Source organism: Dermacentor variabilis, chromosome 5 (genome assembly GCF_050947875.1).
Source record: "Dermacentor variabilis isolate Ectoservices chromosome 5, ASM5094787v1, whole genome shotgun sequence".
NCBI lineage: Eukaryota > Metazoa > Arthropoda > Arachnida > Ixodida > Ixodidae > Dermacentor > Dermacentor variabilis.
Genome location: NC_134572.1, coordinates 199,031,802 through 199,045,856, shown reverse-complemented (window position 1 = coordinate 199,045,856; position 14,055 = coordinate 199,031,802). Strand labels below are relative to the sequence as shown.

At 42.3% G+C, this 14,055-nt stretch overlaps 1 protein-coding gene across 2 annotated transcripts in view; it reads right to left on the bottom strand.

Moving 5' to 3' along the window:
• The window catches only part of LOC142583430 (uncharacterized), a 1,100,669-nt gene extending 1,087,958 nt beyond the window's left edge, over positions 1–12,711 (bottom strand). For both annotated transcript variants that reach the window (XM_075693897.1, XM_075693898.1), the window contains exon 1: positions 12,575–12,711. In XM_075693897.1, coding sequence (XP_075550012.1) covers positions 12,575–12,698 — 124 coding nt within the window. In that variant the 5' untranslated portion in view covers positions 12,699–12,711. The remainder of the gene's footprint in view (positions 1–12,574) is intronic.
• Positions 12,712–14,055: the final 1,344 nt, after the last annotated feature.

Genomic DNA, 14,055 nt, shown 5'->3' with positions numbered 1-14,055 from the left:
CGGTGGCACCACATCTAGCGAGTTGGTTAGTAGCGCGTGCGGCGTGCGATCCGATGCCGCATGCTCTTGGATGTCTCTCTGGTGCGGTTGTTGATGCGGCTAGTTGTACGACGGATCGTATGCAAACTGTACGGTGTGCCTCGCGCTTTAACCATGGGCGCCCTTGAAGCGCTTTCGCCGAACACACAAACACACACCATCACAAAGTGTGTGCATGCGTTTTCCGCTCAATATGCTGCCATTAGAAAGTTTTAGCAGTGTCATGTTTCTATGTGGTAAGTGCGCTAAAACCGTACTGAGCGAGAACCGTACGGAAGGACTTCCAGTACGGCGTACTAAGCAGTAAGGAGCCTACACCACATACGGTACCGTGTCCATAGTGTTTTGCGAGCCGAGCCTAAACATAGTGAGAAACTGGATTCGGCGAAAGAGTGCACGCCGTCCATGTCGACGTCTCGCGTGAGCTTTTCGCCATGATAGGACCAAGACACGAGTTGAGTTTAGATCGCCTTCTGCGACGCGACGAAGTGGCAGCAGATATAAACAGCTCTTCTAACCAGATGCGTAAACTGGACCTGAGCTGAACTTGCGGCTGTACCTTTCATATGAAGTGAAAAACAAGAAGGGGCTGACAGATGGAATTTCTGAGGCACTTTATCCCTGTTTACAAGCTTTATACATCATAAGAAGCGAGTAATATACTTGAGGAGAATGGGTAAAAAGCTAATAAACAAAAAGAGAATCAACAACAGAAAAACTAAAGATAAAACGTTGCCAAAAAACGCTTCGGGTTAGAGGTGCCATCTTGTGACGCAGAGTTTGCTTAGAGGGCCCTCAATGTTGTTATTTCACTAACTATGTTTTGTTATAGGCTGGCGTAAAGTGTGGGCAGTGGTGCGATTTAAAACAGACATTCCTTTTTAGAGCACAGTTCTTAGGCACCCGTTTCTGCGTTGAGCTTCGGCGACCAAGCGAACGAGCGCAGTCATGGATCAAAGAGCGAACGTGGAGGGCAGCGGGGGATGAGAGACGGTGAGAGCGAAGAGAGCGCGAGGAGAAAAGCGGACGAGGAGGTTGCAGCGAAAACATGACCAAGAAAGCGGAGGAGGAGATTATGGTGAATGGGTAAGGAGAAAAGCGAAGTGCCGTACGAGACATGCTGAATGGTAGCGGCCAGGCATGCGGTGAGTGCTATGGAAACAAAGCGCTGGCGTGGGCTTCGCCTCTGCCGCGCCGCTAGAGAATGCGCCCCGCGTTCCCATGTTCATGCTTTCTTTCTGAACAATGAGCCAAGCTGGAAATGCTCCCGTCTGCCACTGCTGCTAAGCGAGATGCCCGAGCGCAGGTTCGGCACCGCCACCGAGAGAACGCTCTCGTTCAGAATCAAGTTCTTCGCCACCAATATATTGCGAATTGAAAACTACGATACAGCTGGGGCACTATTCTGCAAGTGTACACCTGCTTGACATGTCCATTTCGTCTACTGGGGAAGTGCTGATTGGCTGAAGGCGCTTGTCTCTTTCTGACGCGTGCCACATCCCAGCCAATCATAAATTTAGCAGTAGATGAAATCTAAATCCCCACTACGTAGACACACGAGCTTTATTTAGGGTGCCTTGCGTCCCAGGCCTGCGCTTGTCATGCATGAGCTTTATCGCTGGTCATGAGTCGAACCATCCGTAAACGCACGCGGGATGGATACGTTGTCGCCTCACCACCTCCGTTAGGGAGTGTACAATAACCTACCTAACTGCCATCTTTTGACACACACAAAATTTATATATGTCTATACGGTTGAGGTGCCTCTACCACTTACACCTCTACAACAATATTACATGTATAACAAATGATTTCCGAGGTCCCAACCACTTCGTCATGAAGGCGTTCGACTTCATAACGAAATATTTGTTTATTTGTTTATTTATTTATTTATTTATTTATTTATTTATTTATTTATTTATTTATTTATTTGTTCATCTTGCTCATCTTGCCGTTCATCTTGCCTTCATTGTTCATCTTTGCCGGTGTTTCTGTGTGTAGAATTAAGCGAGTCAAAAGGAAAAAAGTTGCCACCAGTATTGTACCAGCTAATTACAGATGAAACACTCAAGTCTTTTCGCGACGCCCTGATGTCAACAAAATGGGACACTATTACTAACCTTACAGATGCCAATGAGGCTTACGACAAGTTCTTAGATATACTGACCCAACTATACCACAATAGCTTCCCTTTCAGAACACGTAGAAAAAGTAAGAAAACGCGGAAACCATGGATTACTCCTGAATTACTCATTGAAATGAAAATTAGGGACAAGTTATATCAACATTTCCTTCAGACACGATCAACCGATGACCTTGTCGCATTCAAAAAGTATCGCAATAGGCTAACAAAAAAATTGCGACACGCACGCACAGTGTACTATTCATCTTTGCTGGACATTGAGTGTCGTCAACATAGTTTGCTGCGGTCGAGGTTGAACACTCTCCTAAATCGAAATCACTCACACAGGCCTTTAACGAAATTACACATTAATGGCAAAGATTTATCCGGTGTTAAGCTCGCTGACGCATTTAATGATTTTTTCACAAGTATCGGTAACACTCGGTCTCTATCCTCTCAGGCTAGTAACTACGTATGCGCTCATAATGACAACACAATGTACCTTCATCCTGTAACACTGAATGAAGTTGCGTTCGTTATAAAAGCCTTGAACAATAGCACCAGTTGTGACATAGACGGTCTTCAAGTTGGCCCTATTAAACACGTGGTTGACATTATTGCCCCAGTACTCGCTCATATTTTTAACACGTGCTTGCAATCGGCAATTTTTCCGGCGAAAATGCAGTTTGCAAAGGTTACTGTTATTTATAAAAAAGGAGATCGTAATGATCTGGGAAATTACAGGCCGGTATCCATTCTACCCGTGTTTTCAAAAGTGTTCGAAAAAATTTTGTGTCCAAGGATGACACACTTCATTGAAAAACATAACTTGTTAACACCACATCAATACGGTTTCCGTAAGAACAAATCAGTCGAGTTAGCATTACTAGAACAGAAAGAATATATACTAACAGAGTTTGAGAACAGAGCAATTGTTGTTGGTATTTTCGTAGATTTTTCAAAAGCATTTGATTTAGTTGACCATAATATTTTGCTGGAGAAATTACAGAATTATGGGATACGAGGACAGTCACTATCTCTTATAAAATCCTACCTTTCCAACAGAGCCCAAGTTGTTAAAATAGATACTTTTACTTCAACAGCCAGGACTGTCCATAGCGGAGTGCCCCAGGGAAGTATTTTAGGCCCTATACTTTTTAATATTTATATTAACGATATCGTCAACATAAACCCTCAGGCAAGATTTATCATCTATGCAGATGACACCAGTATTTTTTTCGCTGGTAATGACATCCATACTCTAATTAAACAATGTAACAGTACAATGAAATCCTTAGAGGAATGGTCGAAACTAAATCTAATGAAGGTAAATGAGAGCAAAACGAAAGCAGTTATATTTAAGCCGAAACATAAACATATACCTCTGCATCAAGATATTAAATTAAACTCGCGCAGTATTGAAATAGTCGAGAATTTCAAATGTCTGGGTGTCGTCTTTTCCGCGAACATGTCTTGGGATAATCATGTGAAAAATGTTATAATCAAACTGAGCCAAATAACAGATGTAATAGGCCGATTAAGGTACATTCTTCCTGCGCGCATTAAACTCTTGCTATATAATGCCCTTTTTTATTCACACTTGAACTATTGTCAGTTAGTGTGGGGAAACACGACATCCAACAATCTAGAGCATATTCACTTAGTACAGAAAAAATATCTCCGACATACATATAATGCTCCCTACACTGCATCGACAATAACTTTCTTCATGAACACCGGGGTAATTCCAGCGTATAATCTGTACAAATATCGATTAAGTCGTGTCTATAAGGCAGAAGTCTATAAGAATATTTTTAATCTGCATAAACTCGCCCAATTGCAAACTAGACCACCACATTATAGCACAAGACACTTTGAAGACTGGACAGTACCGACACCACGGTCAAACTATGGGAAACAGTGTCTGAGGTATACATTACCCACACTCCTAAACTATTACAATTCGGTTGGTTTCAATCTCTTCTCTTCGTCTCTCAATGAGCTCCGGCTGATGTATGTGATTAATTTCTAATACTTCTATGAACATTATATGTGTATTTTTCCTTGATGATCTTCGTGACTTCTTGAGTAATGTATATGATGTGCAATAATATGTATGTACGGTATACATGCGTATATTTGAATGAAAGAATCTGATGCTGCTTCTGTCCAAATGAGGGATGGGGGACTTGTCAAGCTGTTCAATGGACAGCTTTTTTTCCTCCACCTCTCCATCTGTATGTTACAAGATCTGTACCTTACAAGATGGAAATAAACTTTCATTTCATTTCATCTAAAGAAATCTACGCTGAAAATCAACAATCTATGTTCGACGTTTTGGCAAGGGCTGGCCTTTATCAAGAATGGCTTAACATGAGTAGCGACTCCTGTCTTACACAATATTTATTTATTTTTATTTCCAATACTGTGAGCCCTGCCGGGCTGTTACATGGTAGGCATACAGAGCACAAAGTTTACGCAAAGAACGCAGTCAAGTTAGTTTTCTTCAAAAGAGTCAACTTGTTATTGCTCGGAAACACACAAGAATTCAAGTTATTCCACTCAACGATTGTCTTGACAATGAAGGAGTGCTTAAAGACATCAACTCTTGGCACATAAGGCATTATAGCGTAATTGTGGTTAGTTTATGGTGAAACCCTTCCAGGAGGCTTCAAATACAAGCTGGAATTCAGGTTCAGCTTATTGTTATAGAGTTGATATAAAAACTTAAGGTGTTCAATTTTCCTGCGCACAGCCGACTTGGTGAGACCAGCCCTGACGAGCATGGAGGTTACCGTGTGCGTTTTGTCGTAATCAGAAAAAAAATAATCCTAACTGCCGTTCACTGAATGCGCTCTAATTTATCTGTTATGTATTATTGATGAGGGCCCCAAATTAAGCAAGCATACTCTAAATTTGGTCTAACAATGGTAGTGTATGCCTGAAGTTTAATACCTTGTGCAGCATCTCTCAATTTACGCCGTAACAAAGCAAGCTTGCGCTGGGCTGATCCACATAGTTTTCGACGTGTTCATTCCAGTTGGAGTTACTAGTGATTGTTACGCCAAGGTATTTCAGCTTTGTAGAACGCTTAAGTACATTATTATTTACAGCGTACGAAAACAAGAATGGAGTTTTCTGTTTTGTAACTGTCACGCAAACATATTTATCAAAATTGATATGCATATGCCATTTTTCACACCAGTTATAAATTTGACATAAAGCACCATTTAGTCGTTCTTGACCAGAAACACTCTTAACGCGGCAAAATAAGAGGGAGTCATCGGCAAACAACCGCAATTTAATCATAGGATGTACATCAGTTGCGATATCATTAATAAACAGTAGGAACAAAATTGGACCCAAAACCGACCCCTGAGGTACACCTGATGATACAGGAAGGAGAGAGGAGCATTTTCCATATATTTCAACAAACTGTTGTCTGTTATGTAAGTAAGCCTGAATCCACTTAATAATTTTTGAATTTACATTATACCGATAAAGCTTTTCAATTAGCTTGCTATAATTAACCCTATCAAATGCCTTTGATAAATCCAGAGCGATGACATCAACTTGTTCGCAAAAATTAAGGGCTTCTGCAAAACTGCGTATTGTTTCAAATTATTGCATGAGAGTTGGCAGACGCCTTCCAAAACTATGCTGTTTGTTGTAAAAAAATGTTATAGTTTTCAATATGTTCTACTAACTGTTTACTAATTATATGCTCTAAGATTTTGCAAGCCATACAAGTTATGGAAATCGGACAGTGGTTCCCAATGTCTAGCCTGTCTCCAGCCTTATAAAGAGGCACAATCCTCGCTACTAACCATTGACTTGGTAATGCACCATTTATTACTGGCAGAGAAAAGATTTTAAACAAGAAGCATGCAATCCATTCACAGTATCGCTTTAAATACTTATTCGGTATTTTGTCAGGACCAGGAGACTTTTTTACGTCCAATTTTAGCAACATGTCCACTATACCTTCTTTAGAGATAAAAATGCTATCATTAATATGGTTCCTCGCATTCTAAATCTATTGCAGCACTCTCACCTTTTCGGCTGAATACAGAACCAAAAAAAGTGTTGAATTCTTGGGCAATAATTTGAGGATTGTTGCACACGGTATCATTTACAACTATTCCATTGATTGAAGGCTTTGATCGCGCGACGTATCGCCAAAATTTTCGAGGTTATGTTTTAAGGTAATTAGTCAGTGTTGTAGCGAAAAAAAGACGTTTTAGACGCTCTTAATTTCTAGTAAACTTGAGTGCTAAGGGCCGATATTCTGTCGAGATCTTTCGGTTATCGTTGCCGCGCACAACGTAGCTGACGTTTTAAATGTATTAAGTCACGAGAAACCCATGGATTGCTTTTATGTAAAGGCTTAGCTCTTTTTGGGACAAACAGAGATAATGAACTGGTCACCACCTCTGTAAAATACCTCCATAATACATCTACATCATTTTCTTCTGGCATACGGTGTAAAGCCAATTCTAAATAATGTAAGACGGCCGTATCATCAGCTCGGTTAAAATTATAGACGTGAGCTATCGGGATTTTATTTAAACATTTTATATTTTTAGAGTGGCTACGACCATATTATGCTCCGAGATTCCTTCCCCCACTTCATTATTATATTCAAAGGTACTCTCTGATAAGAATAGGAGGTCTAAAAGGGCGCTGGAATTTCCTTGAATTCGCGTAGCTTTCTCGACCACTTGAACCAAGCCATGTTGCACCATGATTTCCTGCATTAGTTCTTCATGTGGCCTCTCAAGTGTCCTAGTGATTCTTGCATCCCAATTTCCTCCCAGTAAGTTGAAATCACCCACCAAAATAACTTTACTTCTATCTGTAGTTATTGTTGTTAAATGCTGATCAATCTTCTCAAAGAACTCAATAAGGCTTACCGGGGGTCTATAAATTACACCGATCACCAACGCAAAATGGTGAAAAAACAACTTACACCATACGCTTTCATGCGTACAACTTGACGGCAGAACTTCATATCTAAGTGATTTTTTTAACTAACAGTGAAACCCCTCCGCCTCTCGACGCCCTATCTGTACGCAGCACGTTATATGCGCCGGGAAAAACTTCATCGTCCGCGATACCCTCATGCAGCCACGTTTCAGTTATTGCTAATATATTTTGCTAATGTAATAGCGACGCGCATTCACGTTCGTCAACCTTTTTCACAATGCTGCGAGCATTTACGTTTCTCAGCCTGACCTCATGCTCCTTTCCTTGTCACTCTTGGCCATCGGGGCCGGCTTCGGCGTTACTGCGCATCCTCACACTACAGTTAGACAGGGCGTCCCATGTATAGGGGATGTCGGTAATGAAAAGCTTGTCATGAACAAGCCTTACCTTATGTCCTTCATTTTTATCAGTTTTAGCCGATTGCCAGAGCAACTTTCTTTTTTGAAGCGTTTCGTACGAGTAGCCGTCAGCGATACTTACCTTCGTGCCTTTCAGTTTCTTGCAGTTGTTGAAGATAGCTATTTTTTCATTGTAGTCATACAAGCGTAAAATAACAGGTCGATAACGGTCATCCCTTCTTTAACGAAGTCTGTGAATTCTTTCGGCAGACGTCGGTTTGACACCAAGCAGTGTGAAAAATAAGTTCTTCATGACCTTATCTTCTAAGTCTTCTGGCGTGTCGTTAACACTTTCCTTTACACCCAACACAATCAGATTGTTACGCCGGGCTCTGTCTTCAATATCTCGTATTTTTGTTGTTGACGCTGAACAGTGCTTTGGAGATTTTTAACAGTAGCCTTGATATTTGCCAACTTCACACCTTGGTCGGCAAATAAATCAAGCTTCCCTTCAATATACGTCAGCCGTGCTCCTAGTAGCGTTTGTTTTTGCAAGATTTTTTCAAGCATTTCTTCAATGAGAAATAGGAAATAAGACACGGTTTGCTTTCTATGTCCCCGGCCAAAAGGAGTTCTAGGTGCGACCATAGTGCATGCAAAATTTAGGGTCAAGGGTAAAATGGAGGAAGACCAAAAACATTAAAAGAAAAGAAACCAAGACGTTTCTGTATAGTATCTGGCGCAGCGCTGGCTTCGCACCTACGGCACGTGTGACGTGACCGATATCGGTACCGCATATGACACGTGGTGAGGGAACACGCCCTCTCCCACTCAGTTTATATATACGCGGCTGTTGAATAAATGGGGACGCTTTCCGCTCTCCTTGCTTGGAGCGTCTGGTCATGTCTTGCCTGCGGCACCGCACGAAACAGTTTCCGCTCCCATATGGGGGCCTTCTTCACAATGAAAGTAAGCGAAAGGGGGGAGTGTTTTTGGCCGGCGTTCATTTTCTCTTGACTATGAACAATCCCGCCAGACTAGTTTCCCTTTGAACTCTTGATTACAACGCAACTAGATCAGTGGTGCAATAACTAGCTTGGAAAGAAAAGATGAAGGTGGATGGGTGGTCACAATAGAAAGAAAGTGTCATGGTATAGAGTGCGGGTGTAATGGGTCCGGTGGGCTTGTCCGAAGTTTAGTGATACCATAAAGGCGCACATATTTTCAAGACGCATGCATTTCTGACATCCAAATCTCCTAGAAATGTACGATGGGTATAGCTCCTACATTGTGCAAATAACCCAACTGAGTACAACAGGCAACTAGCAGGAATGTGCAGAATTAAATTGACAACGCACTGCTTCTGCAAAGAACCGCTACTCAAGGAGGTGAACATATCAGTACAGCCCTCCTGTCACACTCTTTCTCTGATGCAGTGTTCCTGAAACAAAAAACTTCGGCCGAGCCACTTTAGGCTCCTTAAGTGTGGGAATGCAAAACGTTATACCGTTTCTAGACTTCGGAACGTTATGGAAGTGCTCATTTTAAACATTCACGACGTGGCCCATTGGCTGTGCCGCTACGTGCCCAATGAAGCATGCATTAGGCCACACCTTCGGTCAGGCAGAACCGTGGAGCAGCTGAGGCGTCGGGGAAGCATGCTCTTGCACCCCGGATGCCTAGGTTCTATTCCCCCACATACCCGAAGTACAAAGTTTTCTTTCCAAAGCCACTAATTTACTTTGTTTAGTGGAACCACGTGTTAGAACTTTGACGCCTATCTGAGCATTTTCTACGTGCTTTTGCTCGTCGCCGTCGGCAATGTTTGACGCCATCTTTCGGTCGCGCCAACTATACGACGGATTTTCGCGCAATGGGGCGAATCAAATTTCCGTACTAAAACAGACATATGTTACTACATTATAAGCATTTCTTTACAGAAATTGAGAAACACCAGCTTTTTTGCTTTTTTTGGTACAGCGCAGGCGTTTACTTTCAACCCTACTAGGTGGTCACTGCCACATTGGATCCAGATGACAGAGAGAGACAGATTTTAGTGATAATCAGAAAACAGAGTGGTCAACGTCAGCTGATGCACTCTAGTCTGTTACTCTGCACTGTTGAAAACGGGGATGGTGTTAAAGTATTAGGATGCATGATGGTGAAAAGTGGCCCGAGAAGAGCCACTCGTCTAGTTTCACGTCATGCAGGAACTTCAAAAGCGTTTGTTCTCCGCATTCAAGTAGCAGTGTTAGGCCTTGGGCCAAGAAAAGCATCCTCCGACACTGATTGCCACCAAACGCCGCATAGGGAATAATCCAGCGTTTGTCACTCCTCCATATATGCTGGGCAATCACATATGTTTTTCAATGTTTCAGACATCTGACAGTAAAAAATCTTAGCAGGCCAGCCAAGTTGATATTATTGGTATGGAGGGCAAAACAGAGTGCTGAACCGAAACTTTCGTTGTTCTGGTTTTCGTTCCCGCTTCAGCAAAAAAATCCTTCAGTTCCGGTTCAACTACGGAGCAAACAACGGACGGCTGAAACAAATTCTGACGGATTCCGGTTCATTTGTATAACCGAAAAATAATGTTTAAAAAAAGAGTACATTTATTTTGTACAAAACATTGACGCTGCTGCTAAGATATACGGAAACACGACTTATGTTGGTCTTGATGAAGGCTTGCCTTGGGGCTAGTCGGAATATCAGATTATAGTAGCAGTTTTGCTTAACAATCTCTACAGTATATACAGCTTTAGCGAAGCGGTTCATTAAATGCTAGATTTGTAAACGTGACTCAAAATTTCTCTCCTTTAAAGTCGACAGAGCAATATCATGGAGTCTAAGGCACTGTGTATTGATTGTAGAGAGCAGGATGGCGATACAGGTTTATGGACCCATAATTACAACATATTTTGAAATACATGTAAAAATAATATCCCGATTTTTCATTAGCACTTACCAAATTAGTTTTATGGAAATTATTGGAGCCGGCAAATATACGTGCTACTTAATTTAGGAGACTACGTACTTGGGATGCACCGGTCAGCCTAAATTAGCTGACCCTGATGAAGACAAGTCTGTTTTCTTGTTTCTTCCCCTATACTGCTCATCGTTATATGAACATGCGGCATGTTGTATATTTATTGCTTTATTGCGACGAACATATGTAAGCTGCTAAAGTGGAACCTTGGGCAAGTTGGTATGCCATACTTGAAATTTAAAAAAAAAGAACGCAACATGACAGCGCTGGCAATTTAGTAATAAATCAGCGCTGTCTGTGTCCTCCTTATCGTGTAATATTGTTGCGCTGCTTTCAGAACCCCTAGACGTATGTTTACTGACACTACTGTGCCTGTAGATACATTGTGACATATAAGCTAGGGCTGTAAGCTGCGCGAATTATTGAAAATTTAATATTATCAGAAAACCTGTTGAATATTGTGCTTTGTCTCACTAGCACATTCATGTTATGTAGAGATTCCTATGAGTCTATACTCTATATACAAAGTTTAGCTATAGATTTATTGTTTCATTAGGGAGAACGTGGGTATTGAATAGCATTATTTGTTAGTGAACATTAAATTCTACAAAAGACGGTTTAATTGGTGGAACAGCACCGAAAGATCTAAAAAAGAACGAAGTCCCTTCGCAAGGGCCCTGACTGCATGTCATATGATAATCACACTATCAGTTTCAGAACTGATGTGAAATTACTAGAAAGAATACGGTCACGAAGCATGTATGAAAGAAAAGGTGCAACGAAACGCGGCACTTAAAAACTTACTGCCAGGAGATCCGGGTATATTCTTCAGGAATCCGGATCAGTGTCCAAAGCTTGCTTAAGGAGATTGATGACTGGCACGGCTCTGACACCTTTGAGGCTGACACTCTATTCCAAAGAGAAGTGCTCTTGTAATAGTGCACGAGACGCTGTTTGTGGTGCAACAGTCGGAAGTGAGTCGACCTCATCCATTTCGTACAGGAGTACACACATCGTATACCCAGCACTCAGGCACGATTATACGAAAGCTACGAGCAGCCCCCCGTGCCCGAAGCTTCAAGAAATGAAGTGAGGGGAAGCCACAGCACAGAATACTGGACACTCAGAAAATCTTTCTGCAAGACGTCTTTGTCCAGGCATCTGAACGGGCTTTATCCTAGTTTAACTTTTCTCGCCCAACGCCTAAAAGTCATGTTATGGACGCACAGGTCGGAAAAGATATGTTAATCATATTGCGTCTATTGCAAATTACGTACGATTGCTCTAACAAACGACCACCCAGCTGAGAAGCGCTTCCTCATTTAAAAGATTATACTTACGTCTCCAACCATCGGGGAATTCATTGATGCCGCCAATTTCAAACGCCTGCTAATGTATTACTAACACGTCTCCCCCTCGACAAGGCACGTTGAGATCGTACTAATGGTGGTGCTGCTTCAAAAATCACGGGAAGATGGTGCGTCTTTATGAATCCGGTAGCATAAATGAGCCAGAAGTACATGCAGTGGACGGACGAAAAGCTTAAGAAATGGTGACCAGCCTAACCAAAAACCAGCCTTTTTTTCCCATTTTACTTCAGAGTGGAAAAAATCTTACGGTGTGGTTCAGGTTCAAGGAAAATATAACGCTTGTTTGTTTCGTTTTGCGGTTTTTGGTTCTGCTGTGGATGGATACCCTGTAGCGAAATTGATAATACCTACTTGATGTCTGGTTTACTGAAAGTAACTTGGTAAGATCTGTTGCAGGCGTTTAATTTCCTCTAATATCTTTTATGTCCCCCTGAATGCGTTTCTCTCTCTTTTTTTTAGCAGAAAGGTTTCTGGGACTGAAAGCAATTCTGGAAATAAATAGACGCCATCACTGTAAGCCTGGTGTCGACAACTACTGAAATGGCATTGCAACATAAATGGCGCGGCGTAGCTTAGTGGCATTTGTGAACAGTGGCGAAAGCAACGAAATAACGCGGCGCTGTAATTGGAGGGAGCAGCAGGTACACGTGCTAAATATAGACGCGCTTTGTTAGGCATGGGTACCGGTCATGCAAATGTCACCTAAGTAAGACCGAAGAAGAGGAGCACCCACCGTCGTCCGTCTGGTTGTTCTCGATGACGTAGTCATAGTCGACCTGGGGCTTGGCCGCGGCGTCCGCTGTGCCAGCCACGACGCACAACAGCAGCCCGAGCGGCGCGAGCCCGGCAGTGGCCATGTCGTAGTCGGCGGGATGGCGGCGCGCCAGCCGCGGACCGCCGCTTTTGAAGCAGCCCCCGGAGGGAAAGCGCGCGGCCCTCTCTCGCTCGCTTGCAGCCGACCTACGAGTTAGATTATTTGACTCCCGTTCGCGATTGGCCTGCTTCAATAGCGCAGGGAGAACTGCGGTGCATCTTTCTTAAAAGAATTCACTCGATTGGCAGCTTGTCGTGTACGCAGAGCGAAAGCAGTTAAGGAAGGGGCAGGAAGGATTGGCGGTTGGCGACGCCACCTGCGATTTACCACAGGCTGCAGATACCGGTGGCATTAGCAACCACCCCGTTATTTTTCGATGAAGAAGCATTTAAATCGGTGATGACGACAGCACATACTCAACGCTGTGTGTTATCAGAACCATTTATGCGACGAGACAGTATCTACGCAAAAACACTCTCATTCCATGAAATGTAGCTGACGTAGCCCACAGTGATTTGGCTCTTTTAACGCTTTCCCTGCAGCGGGAATGTTTTCTCATGCACTGCAATTTTTTTCATGCTTGCGGCATGCACGAAGATTGCGCAAAAAAACTCAAAAGTAACCCACAAGAAAATTAAACAAAACGACGCTGAACTTCAAATGCAGTATGCATGAGGAGTATTCCTATACCATGAAATTTAACAGCTCTTTCCTTCAATTACCCACATTTCCTTTCTCCTGTTTGTTCATCCAACTGCATTACAGTAATTAAGGCTAACTATACTTCAGTGATTTTCCATGTACAGTTTCAGGTGTCGGATTTCTTCTCTAGATGACAGGTGAATTGGGCACTTGCGCCGATATAGCATATATAACACGTTTCTACCCACAAAAAGTACAAACAGAATTCGAAATCAATGAATGTTCAAGCTGTTTATCTTTAAATCGGGCCATTTAGAGTACGATAGTACGAAACACAACACACTTACTTGAATGAGCATAAGTAATATAGTAAGTAACGTTAACATTAGTGGGTATCCGGTGTGGCGATCAATCCAAACCATACTTGCTCCAGCGTCTTAAAAATGCTATTGTTCATATAGGTTAGATTAGCGAAGCTTTAATGAAACTTTTGTAGCGCAAAACTAAACGCATGAAAAATTATATGTTGTTCTTTGTCACGGTAATTAGTGAGAACTTGATGAGGGCTAGTTGGTACATAATTAGAAGTGAGGGTGAACAGCGCGAATAAACGGATGCCATGAAGAAACAAATACCACAGATAAGCGTTTGTCTGTGGTATTTGTTCCTTCGTGTCCTTGTTTTATTCGCGCTGTTCAGCCTCAGGTACTCATCCCAGAGAATTGTTGCTTTCAAGACAATGAAGCTCGTCTTGCAGG